The following is a 16,435-nucleotide window of genomic DNA, read 5'->3' on the forward strand; positions in this document are numbered from 1 at the left end:
GAAATTCTCTGCCTTTATTCAACAACTGTGCTCCAGTAGACTCCCGCCCCTTTTTTTGTTATGTTAGGTGTGTGTTTGTTAGGTGTTTCTTGGGGTTCCTGAGCTAAAGGGTCAAATCTGTCGAAAATAACGTGTTAATAAAATTGGCTTCTCAGCGACAAAATTAGGTTTGGTCAAATGTTGTGAAAATTGATGTTTCGAGATAATTCTTTTCGAAGTGAAAAATAGAACTTCAGTGTAAAAGTACACTAAAAAAATGGACGCTGATGCATGAATTTTCAGGTCAGTTGTTTATGCCATTTCGCAGAGTAACCGCCGGTCAGCCTCGGACAACCACTGCGCAGCGTCCTGGTTGAACACCAAACGAACTGAAGACGCCGGCTCGGGCAATCCTGACATCGTTAAATGGAAGCATCGCATACTAGATATTTTCAGTGTACGAAGGCCCTGTAGCTCGCTCTAGGCAGAATCGCTGAAGATTCAATTGCCGAGGGCGAGAGTTTTGAAGAATAAGAGCTCATGGTACACCTATGAGCGCTACGTCGGGTGTATTTGCCAGGATTCAGCATCATGATGGTCAAGCCGCACAACCGATGCTTCCAGAACAACTACTTCTTCAGCGTTATTCATTCCATTACCAGCCAGAAAAAAGTGGATGTATGTGATCGCGAATATTATCGTATAATGTTCCTTGTTGAGTCTGTGAAACGACCATTCACTAACTCCAGAGGTCGCTGCCGTATATTTGTGATTTACCGTTTGCGGTTATGGCTATGCTTGTTCTCCCGTCTAGCAGCGCTGCACCCTGCTCCGATGTGCTGTCTTGTCGCCGTGCGGTTTTTTCTCTGCGCTCTACCGCTGTCGTGCTGTTTTTTCCCTGTGCTGTTTTGTCACTGTGCTGTTTTTTGCGCCGCGTTCTGACTCATGCTGTTTTTTCGTGTGCTATTCTTTCATGGCACCCCTCGAAGCGCCTGATGCTCACCAGCCGTTAATATTCTGTGTGTAAACAGCACCTGCACTGTGACCTGCAACAGCGTTTATGGTAAAGAGCCACTTTTGGTGTGGAGCATGGAGCAAATGCGTGGCACACTGTATAAAATTTGCACACTTTTTTCCATAAATATATGCAAAACAAGCTGGCTAAAACTTGTTGTTATGGTCTCGGAAAATAAAGAGATAAACTGAACTTTGTTCACCGCCTATTGAAGTTTGCTAGGAGGGAATGCAGGACGTAAACTGATGTTTTTTAACAGGCGATTATGAGAACCCCTAAAAAACTGTTGTCTGGCCCAGCTACATTAAATTTTCTCAAGTTACCTTGGATACTTGAAGGAATTGGTGAGCGCTAAAAAACACGGAAAAGGGACGAACACACAGGACGAAGCGCTTCGTCCTGTGTGTTCGTCCCTTTTCCGTGTTTTTTAGCGCTCACGAATTCCTTCAAGTACGTATTTCCATTTGATTGTAAAACATTTTATTCGCCGGAAAGAGCTGGGTAAGAGGTCGCGTTAAGTGGTCGAGAGTACATAGCCCTCGCCGACTTTGTCAGCCCACTCCACCGCCAAAACTTGCGTTCTGGGGTCAGAGCTAGCCAGCACGGTCTCCCACCGCTCGAGAGAAGGAGCTGTACGTAACTATATCACCCGGAGGTGGCTCTATTTTGCAGTCCCACAGGATGTGATCGTAGGTGGCACGTTGGCCACAGTGTTTGCAGCTTGGGTTGTAAAGATCCGGGTAAATGTGCGCGAGGAGTGATGGGGTGCGTATCGATCTCGTCTGTAGACGACGCCACGTAATCTCTTGTTCTTTAGTAAGTCTTTTGTCTGGAGGGGGGAAAATTATCCTCTCTAGTTTAAAATGATTGGCGAGACCATGATATGTGATCATGGAGTCCTTTGTGAAATTCAGGGAGCCAGACTCATCCACTGCCCGGTCGACGAAACCTCGGGCTTTATTGTGGGCTGCCTCGTTCCCCGGATACCCCGAATGGGCTGGGACTTATATCAGTTCGGAATAATTTGGTGAGAATTTGGTTACGTTAAGGGCTCTAAGGGAGGTGTTTGTAATTCGGCCTTTTGCGAAATTATTGATACGCATTTTGTAGTCACTGAGGATGATGCTCTCTTGGGTATGCGCTTGGGAAAGGGCTATGGCCGCCTCTTCTGCCGTTTCAGAGGAATTTGTTATGATTGTTGCCGAGACGATGTGGTCACCATTCTCGTTCACAGCCACAACTGCAAATGCATTCGTATGTTTGTATTCTGCCGCATCTACATAAAGTGTTCCAGCGCACTGTCTGTATTTATTTGTAAGGCTTTGGCTCGTGCTTGTCTTCTACCCTCATGGTGTAAGGGGTGCATGTTTTTGGGGAGTGGTTTGATTAATAGGGCCGTCCTATAGTCGCGGGGTAAGTCTACTTTGGCATCTGTATTCGTAGGTTGAAAGTTAATTCCAAGCCTGGTAAGAATACTCCTGCCAGTTCTGGAATTGGCTAATCTCGCTGTTTGAGCCATTAAATGGGCTTCTTTCAGTTCATTGTAGGTGTTATGTATTCCTAACCTCATAAGCCTTTCGGTTGAGGCATTTAGTGGGAGTCCTAACGCAGCTTTGTATGCCTGCCGTATCATGCTATCCAATTTGTCCTTTTCTGCTTTCGCAAATTTAAGACAAGGGGTGGCATAGAGTATCCTGCTTAGCGCAAAGGCCTGCACTAGTCGGCATAAATCTCTTTCCCTCACCCCTTGTCTTCGATTAGCTATGCGGCGGATTAATCGCGCCGTCGCTTCTACCGTGCGTTTTAGCTTAGTGAGTGTGTCAGTATTCTTTCCATTGGTTTGTAAATACAACCCCAGTATTCTCATGCTTTGTACCTCTTTGACGGATCGTCCATTGACATAGACGTTTATTTGCGGGGGGGGGGGGGGGGGGGGGGGAGTCGTTTTACGCCTACCTCTTCGTTTATGACGGATCACGAAGAGTTCAGATTTTTGCTCTGAACAAGTGAGGCCGGATTCCCATGCGCATGCCTCAATGATGTCCACTGCTTCTTGGAGTGTGTCTTCTATGTAGCCTTCGCATCCTTTGGTTACCCAAAGTGTGATGTCATCTGCATAGAACGTGTGATGTAGGTCTGGTATTTGTGCTAATCTGGGGGGAATTTTGATGAGGGAGAGGTTAAAAAGGTATTTACAACTAGCCCCAGTAGTAGCTCTTTTGATTTTTACCTTGGATGGTAGACGAAGAACAAGAAGATCGCATTAAGCCGCTCGCTCCCGTCGCGAAGCTCGCGCGGCGCTGTGATGCCTATCTAAAACCTTCCTTCACGCTTCCTTGTGATCAGTCTTGCGGTGCTCGACTCGGACAGTCCCTGTGGGCAGTTAGCGAGACTTGCGCATGAGCTCGGCTCCATCGACACTGTTCTTCGATCCAGGACACTGCATGGTTAGCGGCCTTCCATGCGACGCAAAGAAGCGGGCGTGGCGCTCGCTGGGGGCATCGTGTTCGCAGCACAAGGAGGTCATCATCGTCGGATTCTGCTGTGCGCAGGTGAGGATCCGGTTCCATTCAGGTATTTGGGAGGGTAGTACTATCCTCTACCTGTGCTTTAAAGGTCCAGAAAGTAGATCGAAGCCTTTTTTATGAGCAGTGAAATCCAACAACGTCCTACATCCATGACGCGGTCACAAAATATGCCAGTCGTGGCATATAGCGTTCACCTCCCATATGACTGCTCCCCTTTACTCTGCTGCTGAGCGTCAAGATAAAAGATTTTATAGAGCCTCACTCTCGTGTGGCATTTAATAGGAATCAGCGTAGCTCGAAAAAAAAAAACACCGATGTGTTAGCGAAAGTTTCAAATGATAATATTCAAATCAATCGCTTTGCTGTTAATCGGGATCAATGATCGGTGCACACGTGCTGCCCTGTTACCAACTGCTGCTTGGAACCAGAGAGCGTCGAAAGTTTATTTCCAGGGAAGAAGCCAGGCCTGCAGATGAAATGTTTTCCTTGTGTGTGCAGCTGCATCAGCCTATAGAAATTGCTATGTAAGCAGTGCTTCTTTTCTGCCTACACAATTGAGGGACTCAATGGCAGGCCTACATGCAACTTGAAAAAGTGGGATTGCCAGTGCGTACCAGTTTTCATTTTCCCAACCGCGCATTTAAAAGGCGCTGTAGGCAGCAACTTAGTTTCCTCTGTCCTTTGCGTGGAAGAAACATCATATGTGCAGCCGGACCTCAAGGAAATTTAAGGTTTTCTGATCGGGGGTCTTTATCACTATATACTCAAGAGCTGCTGGACAGTACGGCATATATTGCGCTCTCTTCTAAGGCGGTCGTTCTTTCTAACGACTACTGGGAATTATCTGCATGCGTTCAAAGTAGCGCTTATATTCTTGCGTGCTCGTGTACGCAGGTGTTCGGCTGCGGAGAGGCTGGCCAGCATGCGGCTGAAAACAGGCACGGAGTCCAGCGCCTGCCAGGCTACACGGTTCCGCTGTGTCGTTCACATCACCATCATGAGGCCTTCGCTCGTCTTCCTCACCTGCCACCTCGTCGGCGGCGGCATCAGGGGTACGCCATTTAACGATCGGGACACAATGAGTGCAAACGTGACACTGAGCCAGACTCACAAATAGCAATGATATTAAATGGTTACTAGGAAAGGGAAGGCGTGTCGTCGGGGAAGTGGTTTTCGCTGCGATGAGCTTCGTCCGAAAAGTGGATGATTCTTAATCAAATGTTCGTAAGTGTCCAGTAGCTGAATTTTAGCATGACGTTTCAGTGCAACAGTACGATACGGACTACAGCACGATTGACACAGTGTCCGCGTCATCCTCCTGCGCTCGTCCTTTGTGTTGCGGTATGGCACTGGAACGTCATGCTGAATGATCAACTCACGGCATTCTTTGTAACGTGAATAAGATCGCGTAGTGCAGTATCTAAAGCTCAAGTTTTTGCACTTGAAATGAGATGTGTTAAGAAGGTTAAGTTGAATATTTGAGTTGTTTGTTATATCGCCAGTTAATCAATCATCTCTTTTGCGGCATGTCTTCATATCCTAGACTGCAGACTATAGCTGACTCTCATTAATCCCTTTAGCAGAAGTCTCGACTGGCCCGATATTCGAAATGATGCTTTCAATGTTCATTCCCAGTGCATGCTGACTGCGCGGGGCGAAACACACGACGATGAGAGACATAGAAGTACAGTGACGGGCGACAGGGACGCCATAAGGAACCCGGTCAAACCGTTCTGTCTGCCCTTTTCGTCTGTCTCGGGGAGTTCAGTAAACATGAACGTTCACCAACTAGCCCGAACGACCCTTCTCATCCTTAGCGAGCGTCTGTACGCAAGTTAGAGGTCACGCATTAGAAGGGCTATCTTGATTTCGTAAGCATTGTAAGCCAAGCGCGATATTTCCTTTGGCTTTACAAAGTACATGATTGGAGCGTCGTCGGCATTACGAAATCGTGATAAGGCATCGCCGATTAACTTTAGTGCGCTGTTAGCTCCTCGTCAACGCCTGTAAACTCGTTGCAATCTTAGTGGTTAAGGGCACAGGATGGGGTCTATACTTCACATGTTGTAAGAGGCTTATTTAAGACCCGTTTTCTTAGCAACTATCACACATAGCTTATTCGGGTTTATTTCATTTTCTTCCCTATTTATTCTCCCATCCTCTTAAGTGAACAAGACATTTTGTTTTGCAGGCGATACTCAGTAAGGCAAGTTGACGGGCTAGTTGGTTTTTCATTTTGAAAGTTGGGAAAAAAACACCTAGGCGCAAATGATTTCACGACACAAAAAGAGACGAGGAGACAACGGACCTGTAAAAACCCACCTAGGCGCAAATGATTTCACGACACAAAAAGAGACGAGGAGACAACGGACAGGTCCGTTGTCTCCTCGTCTCTTTTTGTGTCGTGAAATCATTTGCGCCTAGGTGGGTTTTTTTCCCAACTTTCAAGGCGATACTCACATCTGTGGAATCAATTTTTGAAGCTGATCTTTTAGCTGTTTTTGAAGAGCAAAACTATTCTGAGCATACAAACTATCTTCAGCAATAAAAACGCAAATCAAAATGCGATAAGACAGGTGGTGAAGATAAGAAGAGAAGAGAAGATAAAAGGATGTGGGTCGAAATGCCCCGACCCGCTTGTCTTGTTTTTGAAATCATTAACATGGGACCGAAATGAGCTGCGGGAATAAAGCTACAAGAAGCATAAAAATATTAGGCATCTAGAAACGCTTATTCTTTATTTGTTACTCCAGTCGTTTCAGTAGTTAGTCGCACTCATTTTCCTTCTCTGTTTTCATTCGCTGTGGCCCGTCTTGTCGTGCGCTGAGTTTCGCGACAAACTATATTGTTATCTTGTAATTGGTTCTATTGCAACGACTCGTATAGTGTCATGTTTTCAGCTTTTTTTGCCTCTAGATGGGAATATTATAGAAGGTGAAGCGCCAGTTTTGGCGTTTAGATAAGATGTGTTGACCTTCCAGTGATCTGAAAAGGAGCAGATAAAAAAAAAAGCAGTGAGGAACAAGGAACTCCACCTTCATTAACCGTTTAAGCTGTGCATGTCTTGCTGGCGAATTTGTGGGCGTACAAGATGTGAACCTGCAGGCACTTCATTGAACCACAGGGCGAGGACGTTGTTAAAGCTTTTCAGTTTAGCCCCAACCGCATCCACAAAAATGTCGGATTGTGCGCTGAAGTTCCGCTTGCGCATCTGCGGCTGCCTGAGAGTATTGATGCTGTGCCTTGACGCCTGGCTGCGCTCGAATCAGACATCTCGCGTTTCATGTTGAGATTGCTGGTTCTGCAGACACCGTGTGCGACGAAGTCTCGCAAGAGGTCACCTTGGACCACGTCTTGGTTCGCGCCCGCACATGCCTGAACGCGCCAGCTTGCGAACGCCGCACCAGTCTTCGCCGCCGACCAGCAGAAGCCGCAGGAGAGCACGAAGCAAGGTGAACAAGACCACACTATAAACTCCTGGCCGGTGACAAAACGAATGAGTCGTTATGAACCGCAAATTGTCCCTTTCGTGAATTTTAGCGTGAATGCATGGTGGTTATTGTTGAGGCAAAAAAAAACGATAACTGATATGTTCGCTTGGAAGCCACACAGAAGTGCAGCAAGCGGTCAAATTTTCCTTTTTCTGAGACTATAATAGCCAGAAAAAATTGTATGACGTTAGAGTGCTATCGCTACAGAGCTTCGAGTAAATTTTGGTTTACACACTGTGACGCTGTTGTGATGGTCTAAGGAGTGCAGCTCGACGATACTTCGCGAACCTAATAAGCCTACTACAATGAAACTTTTGTGTCAACAGATGCTAACGTGAAACAACACCTGCGGTTCGACGAGTCGGTAACAATTTATCTTAAAGCAAAAGAGCGCATAAAAGTAAATGACAACTAAGATATCTCCGAAACAAATGCTGATAACGGAGTGTGTTTATTTTGAGAAGAAAAAGAAGTACTCACGGAAAGTGCAAATGGCGCTCGAAAACGAAATACAGCGAAAATTAGAAGCATTCTAAACTACGTTTCCAGGCTGCAGCAGATGCACTACGAAAAAACACCACTTGTGCGGTTCTCAAAACCAATGTCATTGTTAGTAAAAAAAAAAAGGTAAATAGGGGGGTTTGTCGTCCCGCAGCAACTCTGGAGCTTGAAGGGGTGCCGTAGTCCTCCGGGATAATTTAGACCACCTGGGGTTCTGTAACGTGCGCTGACATCGCACATCACATGGACTTGTTTGTGTTTCGCCTCCACCGAAATACGGCCTCCGTGGCCAGGATCGATACCCGTGACATGAATATCAGCATACGAACGCCAAAGAAAGTAACCTACCGCGGCGGGCCAATCGCGGTGTTACAATGTCTCTATTGCAAAGCTAGGCATGTACTAGAAAAAAATTCCATGACACTAATATCAATCGAGCTTCCTGATTATGGGTTAGAATAGTATCGAGTGTCGTCCAAAACGCAGGCGAGAACATTACCACCAATGAGAGCCAAGGTGCTTGTGAAGATTATGGGAAAAGACGCTTCTGTTTTCTTTGAGCGTCGCAACAACACGTCGCCCCGTCTGACGCCATTACGGTGACCCGGGGCTAAAAGAGATCCTCCAAATGACTACACATGTGCACGCGACGTACTTGGACTGATGACTGATTTCGAACAGGTGCAGTCTCGGCCGGGCCGATTACACCAGGCGTAGTCTCTCGTCAGAACAGTTGCTCATTTTAGGAGCGGCGAAAATAAGCATCGAACTACATATCTTCTCCGAGTTCTTCAATTTGCGGAGCATGCGATGGAAATGCGGAATATATGTACATGTTCATCGACTTTCTGAAAATCTGTGTCCGAAGGCTTCCCAGGGACATGGGCTTTGCTCCTGAGCTTAATGAAGAAAATATTTATTGCAGTGTAGTTACAGGGTGGGGAGCAAGGGGGTGGTTTCCTTAGTCCGGGACTCCATTGGCGGAAACTGCTGCCCTTGTTCGTTCGATAATCTGACGATGACATCCTTCGTTTGAGCTAGACAGCGCAGCCTCCCACCCCTCTCGCGTTGACTGAGTTATAGTATCAGTGACTTGATTTTTTTTGGAATGCCAATCTGCCTTCGCCTAGAATAATTTGAAATTTCATTCGATACACTGCGGGTTAATAGCTTTTTTTCGGGCAAGCGCTCTTGTGCTTGCAAAAAAGTCCGTAGGTTACAGCCTAGCTTGCTACCTTACTAACGACTTATGAGGAATGGCGAGAAAAAGAGGAAGTGACATTCTCCACTGCTTTTGAATGTCGTGACGAATGGTTCAGCAAAGGCTTTTCTGATCTCGGCCGCAACTGCCAGTCAGTATGATCGAGGGGGAGGAGAAACACCTGCTTTACAAACAGATGTGGTGCACGTGTTTTTTTTTAATTTTTTTTACGAGTCGGTGAAGTAATGTAAGTCTCGGAGAGCACAAGTGCCTTTTCATCGTTTTCCTGTTTACCCACTGTTAGGTTAGAATGTTGGCCGTACTTTTGTTAGGTTTTCACATAGGCAGTAAGGGTTTTATTTTTTTTTCTATTCCAAACACTAAGGACAAGCATGAGGGTGAGAGAGAAAACAAAGACGTATCACATGCCTGCTTGCTTAAGGGCAGTCATCAATGGAGCTTCAGAACAACCAGCTTACTTTTCTTGGCCGCATGTAACTACGTGCGTATAAGTTGATGTTTTCCGGTTTCCCTCGCGCTGTCGCCTTGTAACCTGCAATGTTCATTTCATTATTACATTTTTATTTTAGAGCGCTTTTTTGCATTCTGTATGTCTTTCTATTAGCAGAAAAATTACGAGGAACTTTAGCGACTAAAGTGGTGAAAGGCGAAAGCCTGAGTGCTGCATTCTGCTACGCGATTGTTCACTGCACATTTTGTTGGTGCATTAATTAACTGCCAATTAATGACGCTTAAGCTTCGCCTTTAGGAGTGGAACGCGACAGCGTGTTGTAGCGCTGGAACGCCACCGCCCGTTCGGCGCGATGCGTTGCCCTTTTGAACGCAACGCTTTTTGAGGAAAGGAAATGGGGCTGGAATTCTCTGTCATTTCGGTGGACACCTGAGCCGCACCGTCCTGGAAGGGAGGAAGTGTGAGTGAAAGAAGAAAGAGGGGCTGTAATGAAGAAAAGGAAAATTGTATTTGAGGAAAGGAAATTACGCATTAACTGTCTCACATAGCTCAGTAGACACTAGTCGAAAATTGTATTTGAGGAAAGGATGTTGCGCAGTAACTCTCTCTCATATTTCGGTAGACACCCGTCAAAATTTGCGCGCGCTGACGTCACGACAATTTGGACCAATCTGAAGCGCGGACAAATACGCCTTGCTCGTCGGTAAATTGGTTTTTGAGGAAAGGAAATGTATCTGTCTCTGATATCTCGGTGGACACCTAAACCTCGCCGTAACGGGAAGGGAGGAAGATGGGAGTGAATGAAGACACCGTATTCACTAGACGCACCTTTGTTCATTCCAAACCATCGAGCTGGCATGGCGGAGTGGTAGCGTGCTCGACTCGCACTCCGGATACCGGGGTTCGATTCCCAAGCTCGGCCAATTTCTTATTCGGTTTTATTTGTTTATCTGGTCTGACTAGAAACGTTAGACTAACTGGTTTAGTAAGCAGTTAACTCAACTCATTCCCACTTACTAGGAGCATCACTATACGATCCCTTTAATTGAGTGCATGGTTAGTAGCCAAAGTACAATTGGCCCCTTTGAAATTCGTGCACTGTGACGTCACGACCATTTCGACCAATTGAAAAGCGTGACATTTCTGTCGACAGCTCCTGCTTACAGCGATGAGGCATTAAAGGCTTCCGCCTTAAAATGTAAAATTCCGTCGGGAATCAGGGCTCGTTTGCTGTCTTTCTGAATGCCCATCTTTATTTTATAGCGGTTTTTTGCTTGAAGGTGAAAACTGAAGCGTTTTCTAAGTAAACACGAGGAACTTTGTAGCAAAAACACACCACGATTTTCTTACACCCCTCCCTTTTCCTTCCGACTTCACTCGAAAATGAGTTCAGACACAATAATGACATCATTCCGGCACCTCCGCAATTAGCAACACTTGGAAAGAATGGTTTATACCTGAGTTTTGGTTTGAATGAACTTTCCTGAATTTGGAACCAATGCGTCCTCGTGCTTGTTAGATTCTTAACAGAGAAATAATTCTGAGAAATAGTCATTGGTGGCTGCGCATGAAATTGTTATCCGCAATCTTGCGGTTCCAGTCACCAGGAGCACGTTCCTGGTGACGACGACGTGCCCCGGCTGCTGTGTCATCCTGTGCTGTGTGGGCATTCCTCCCGCCACACCCATCGGCATGAGCCATGGCTTAGGCGGCAACCAATGAAATGGCAGCGGCAGAATCGGTTGTCCCGCTTGCCGTGCTCGCCTCCGGTCGGGGAACAACAGGGAAAGCATGGAGTTCCTCAACACTCGGTCCGGACGGCTCCTGCTCCCGTTTCCTTCCTCAACGAGGAGGCCAGCCGGGCGAGAGCGAAGGTAATTTTAAATTAAGGAAGTGTAGCTCGCGTCGCTTATGTCAGGAGTAACGTTCCACTGCTGCACGCGGGCTATGAGAGACGCCGTATTGAATGACTATGGATTAATTCATGCCACCTGAGTTCTTTACTGGGCACTAAGAACGTTCGTTCAGCACACGACTGTCTTCTTCATTCTGACTGCGCAGAAATTGGCTGCCGCGGCACGGATTTGATCCCTTGTATGCAGGTTTTGTAGCCGAAAGCCATAGCCACTAAGCCACCGCGGCAGTTCTTCTCAACCATCATGTTGGTCCTTAGTGAGGAAATCGGGAAGGAATACGAAAGCCCCGAAACAAGGCCTCAAGAACAGAACAAAAAATCTGGAGGGCGCTTAAGCTTCCTCTTTAAGAGTGGTACGCGACAGCGTGTTGCAGCGTTGCCGAGGAGTCTACGGAACGCCATCACCCGTTCGGCGCGACGCCTTGCCCGAAGGAAAGGGAACGACGCCCGTCTCTCATTTCTCGGCGGACACCCGAACCGTGCCGTAAGGGAAGGAAAATGAAATTAAAATTGGTTTTAAGGAAAGGAAACGACGCCTTTCTCTCTCATAGCTCGGGGGACCCCCGAACCGCGCCCTAAGGGCCTTAAGGAAAATGAGATGAAAATTGGTTTTAAGGAAAGAAAATACGCCTGTCTCTCATATCTCGGTGTACACCCGAAAGGAATCGACACCACAGTACATGTCTCTAAAACACGCTTCTAAGACAACACCGTATTTACTAGACGCGCCTTTGTTCGTTCCAAACCATCGAGCTTGCGTGGCGGAGTGGTTAGCGTGCTCGCCTCGCTCTCCGGTGGCCCAGGTTCGATTCCCTAACTGGGCCAATTTCCTGCTTGGCTTTGTTTATTAATTAATGCATCTGGGATTTTTCGCTCACGGCCAACGCCGCCGACGATGATACCGGCTTTTCTGCGACACGGGGTCGTTAATGCGGGTATAATACCAATTGTAATATAAAAGATGTTACCTTTGGGCGCATGGGATTTTTCCACCCGAAAGTGGAAAGAAATCAATGTGGAAATGCGACTGCAGCGACCCACAGCCGGGTGAGCGGGCCTTGGGAGAGTGCCCGATCTCCCCTGGGAAGTTGTGGAAGGGATGGGCTGTAAGGGTAGAATGTATGGTTGTCAGGAAATGAGCTAAGGGAATGTGCACAAGAGTGGGGCAGCGTGTTTTTGCTGAGATCCTTCGAATGTGCCTCGACTCCATTACTGGCCTGCTTGGCCAGGACAGGGAGGGCCTCAAGATTGCCCAATGGTGCGGCCCCGCTCACGGGATGCCAGACTACGCATCAAAAGCAATGGGCCCCGACCGCCGGAGACAGGAGAACCTAACACGGGTTGGCTACCTGGGGCCCCTCCAAGACGCCTGTTTCCGCAGCCCGTTTCAACCGCGGAGCAGGTTGTCGGTTATTCCGACTCACAGGGGTGTTTCCAACCCACTAGCTACTACCCGTCGAGTGCTGTTAGCGTTCTTTTTTTGCAGACATCGGAAGTATGTATGATGTGATCCTACCATCCGACGCTTAGATCGTCGGCTTAGCAGCCCACCGGCCCTCGGCACATGACCTAACGCTTCCGGGGGACCCACCCGTGCTTCCAACCAACCAACTGCGCACTTCTTATTTTCTCCCTTAGGGCATTGCGCTACATGTATTGTAGACTGAGGCATACGAATGAATGAAGAAAGCGAACCTCCCCGGCGCCACTAAAGTATCGCGGGTATAATCCCAATTGCAAAATAAAAGATGTGGCCTTTGGGTAAATGGGATTTTGCCACCCGAAGTTGGAAATAAATAAATATGGGAACTGCTACTACAGCGATCCACTGCCGGAGGAGTGGGCCCCGGGGGGACTACTCTGATCTCCTTTGGGAAGTAGCAGGTTAGTGTGGGATATGAGAAATATGAGTGGGGTTATGGGAATTCGAAGGGATTGGGGACAGCCGATTTTTTTTTCGTATTTCTGACCCTTTTGAGGTCCTTCCCGGGCCTCCGTAGAGGGGCACACACTTATTCAAAACGATAGTGCGGACCTCGGCCTCCAAGCGTACTTCCATAACACAGTGAACGTTAGCCGGGGTCTCCAACCGTCCAAGACAAGGTAACCGAACAGGGGCTTTACCGAGATCCCCTCCCCGAAGCCAGGTTCCGCCACCCCGACTGTTCAGCAGTACTAAGCTGGCAAAGTTTTCGTGGCACCCGTTCGCTACAGTCGGAAACAACTCACGAACGAAGCGGCAATATGCACCTCAAATGGGCCCATGAGCCAGTGGCATCAAACTATTTTCATCACGCGGCGATTAATCGGATTAAGCCATGGTTAATCCTCTTTCATCCGCCACCCCCGTGATGTCACATTAGCATGTGCAAGAAAATTAACCATGACGTCATGAGAATGAGTCGATGCCATTGGTTGCAAGGCCTATTTTTATGGCATTTGCCATTTTGTTATTGAGTTTTATCCAACTATAGCGTAATTTACGGGCAGCAAAGGGCTACAAGCTATACTTCACTTTGCATACACATTCTCATGGTTCGTGGTTTGCTTCTATTGCCTCAAATGTTACATCGAGCCCGCCAGGCCGCAACGAATGGCAAAAACGCGCCAGCGCTCTAGACGATAATGCAGACGTCTGTCCAAGAGAGTTAAACGACCGTCAGGCAGGCATATTGAGTGTCACATCCAACTAGTGAAGTTTGGCTCGTGGAATATCTTCACGGCAGGATGGTACGCGGAGAAGAAAACTCATTCCGAATGCACATTTTTCCTGCAACGTACCGCGCATTCACCTGACCTTCTTGTCCGCCATTTTCGCAGTAGCCGCTGAACGTATTCACACGCGAAAGGAGTTTGCTCGGGGAACGACACGACGAACTGCAGGACGATATATTAGGTACAATGCTAACACTTTCTAAGGCCACGCAGATGTGCACACAGCCACGCATTGATTTGCATCAGAAATAAAAAGATGCGCTCTGGATGCAGCATTCTCGAGATGAGGATTCAGCGGATTAAATGCAGCGCTCACTGAGTACTGGGTGGCAAATGTGTCCAAAGAGGGCAAGCGCACATACGTAAGCTTGAGCCAGATGACGCCGGCAATCCTCTCAACTATTTTACGGAAAGCGAGGCGCTGACTGCACAGAAACAGGGAGGATAACTCCTCACGTGTAAAGCTTGTTCAAACCAAGTACTAGAGTCAGTTAGGTGGACTCACTTCGAGCCGAGAGCGTTCTGCAGCGAGTAGTCAGTAAACTTCATCGTGTGACAGTTTGAAAATGGCACTAGCAGTGACTGTCACGCGTTGAAATTGCCCCTAAATTTGTGCTTATGACAGGAGTATTGAAGGCATCACAAAAACGAAAAGGTATACAATGACTCTTGCGCTGAACGGGAAGTGAGCTTTATTGACGCTTATAAGGAGCGCTATTTGCCGCTATTCGTGTAAACCCCAAACTGAGAATCCAAAATCACTGGAAAGAAAAGAAAGAAAAATAACTAAATAGAGATCAAGTATTTGAAAATAGCCGTAACAAGCTTGACGCAGAACCATCAGTTTTGAAAGCTAGATATTAGTGACGTGGGGTAAACAGTGCAAGAGGAAATGAATGGTAAGAAAGGAAACCCGAGGGCAGCGCTGGCAAAAAAAAAAGGCAGAAGTATGTAAATAATACACGCAAACAGTAGAGTGTAAGACTGACGAAACATAATATCATAGTAAGCAACATCCTTTATTGTCGAACGTTACGCAATGAATATTCACACAAGGGTGTCCAATCCTGTGAATGCATAGAGCCTGCATTCACTAACATCTAGCGATCTCTCTCGTCGCCGAGAGTAGGCATCTGCATGAAATGCTTCGGAAGGCCGCTGTAGCTCACATTTGGCTCGCTCATAAAAGTTGTCCGCCAGACTCTTTGAATCGGTTGCGCGCAGGTATACGTATTCACCTGTGTTCCTTTTTGCTTAGCTGCGTTCGGTCGCCTTCGCGCATTTTCGTGTAGGCGCATCACCTAGCCGTTGCCGTTCAGTTGAGCACTTGTCTACTCTGTAGCCAAACTCGCGCTGTGTTCCTGATTTTCAAACACTTGCTGATTATCGAATCATCTAGTCTCGTCGACCAGCTGCAGCAATGCAATGCATGGTACCCCGTGGTCGTACAAAAAAGCGTACGGCATTTGGCCTTCGTTACAAGCGCTTCGTTGGGTACCGGCTTTGTGAGCTCATGCTTGTTATCAGTCTTGCTGCTGCTGCCCCGGGACTCTAAATATCTGCCTATATAGTTTTGTAGTTTTGCTTTTAGGGTTTAGATATATTTGCTGCGATTTGTGTGTATCCTGGCATGTAGCCGTGGCTTACCTTTTGGGTGTTGCATCTATCGGTAACCCAGCCTACGATAAGAAACCATGGTTTCTGCTCAGCGCCCATGTCGTCATGAGTTCTCCAGTGTTTCGCTGTTTTTCTGAACCTACAGGCTATCTTCATTCCAGATAAGTGTTGACGGTGAGACAATGCAAATTCCCTGACACTTAGGGACGATAGGAGTCCACACAGAGATAGTTGTCATAACTCCTTAATGTACCAAATGCGCAAATGGTGACGGGGAAGGTGGGCTAGTCTCACGGCTCAGTTGTCATCAGGACGGCAAACCCTGCTCATCCAGCAAAATGCTGAGGAACTCCAGAATGACGAGAATTTGTCCGCTGACGGCGCAGATTCGTCACTTTAAATTTAGCCGACAGGAGCACCGTGTTACCGTTCTCCGCGATATTTGCCGCCATGTTCAGGGAAGCTGAAACAAAAAACCATCTGCCTTCCTCGGTTTTCAGCGGTCGACGTCGCAAGGTCGGCGCGAATGGCAGAGTTATGGAGCTGAGGTTACCGTCACGGCTGCTCTGCCCTAAGTATAGTAGTACGCAGGACTAGTCAAGCTTCCCAAATGCTTTTATCCTGCAATCGTCAGCATTCAATTTGTATTTCGCTATGCTGAATTAAAAAAAAAAAACTCTGCCTCTCCCGTAACCGAGAGTAGAGTAATCATGAAATGTTTACGGGCATAATGCGAAGCGCGCGCGGACACGACGAGACGCAGGCCTGACAAGAATGTATATGCAGCGCGTTCGAAACTGTCCGAAGTGCGTAGAGGCGAAAGCGTTTTCAGCACCACTTTGCGTATGTGACACTGGTGATGTTACCACTGGATTACGTCACACATAATTCATGACGAAGTAATGACAAATTACTGATTAGTGTGTAATGACTGATTAATGACTAAATACTAATAAACTGCTAATTAATGACGCTTAAGCTTCGCCTTTAGGAGTGGAACG

General features: G+C 47.2%; 1 protein-coding gene across 1 annotated transcript in view; it reads left to right on the top strand.

Annotated features, from left to right (window-relative positions):
- LOC149355535 (uncharacterized) overlaps nt 1–10,907 on the top strand; it is a 37,094-nt gene extending 26,187 nt beyond the window's left edge. Inside the window, exons 2-5 of the mRNA XM_089577663.1 lie at nt 3,431–3,546; nt 4,417–4,574; nt 6,830–6,974; nt 10,788–10,907. Coding sequence (XP_089433789.1) covers nt 3,431–3,546; nt 4,417–4,574; nt 6,830–6,974; nt 10,788–10,811 — 443 coding nt within the window. The 3' untranslated portion in view covers nt 10,812–10,907. The remainder of the gene's footprint in view (nt 1–3,430; nt 3,547–4,416; nt 4,575–6,829; nt 6,975–10,787) is intronic.
- Nucleotides 10,908–16,435: the final 5,528 nt, after the last annotated feature.

Source organism: Amblyomma mixtum, chromosome 3 (genome assembly GCF_055824585.1).
Source record: "Amblyomma mixtum isolate Tamu chromosome 3, ASM5582458v1, whole genome shotgun sequence".
Taxonomy (NCBI): domain Eukaryota; kingdom Metazoa; phylum Arthropoda; class Arachnida; order Ixodida; family Ixodidae; genus Amblyomma; species Amblyomma mixtum.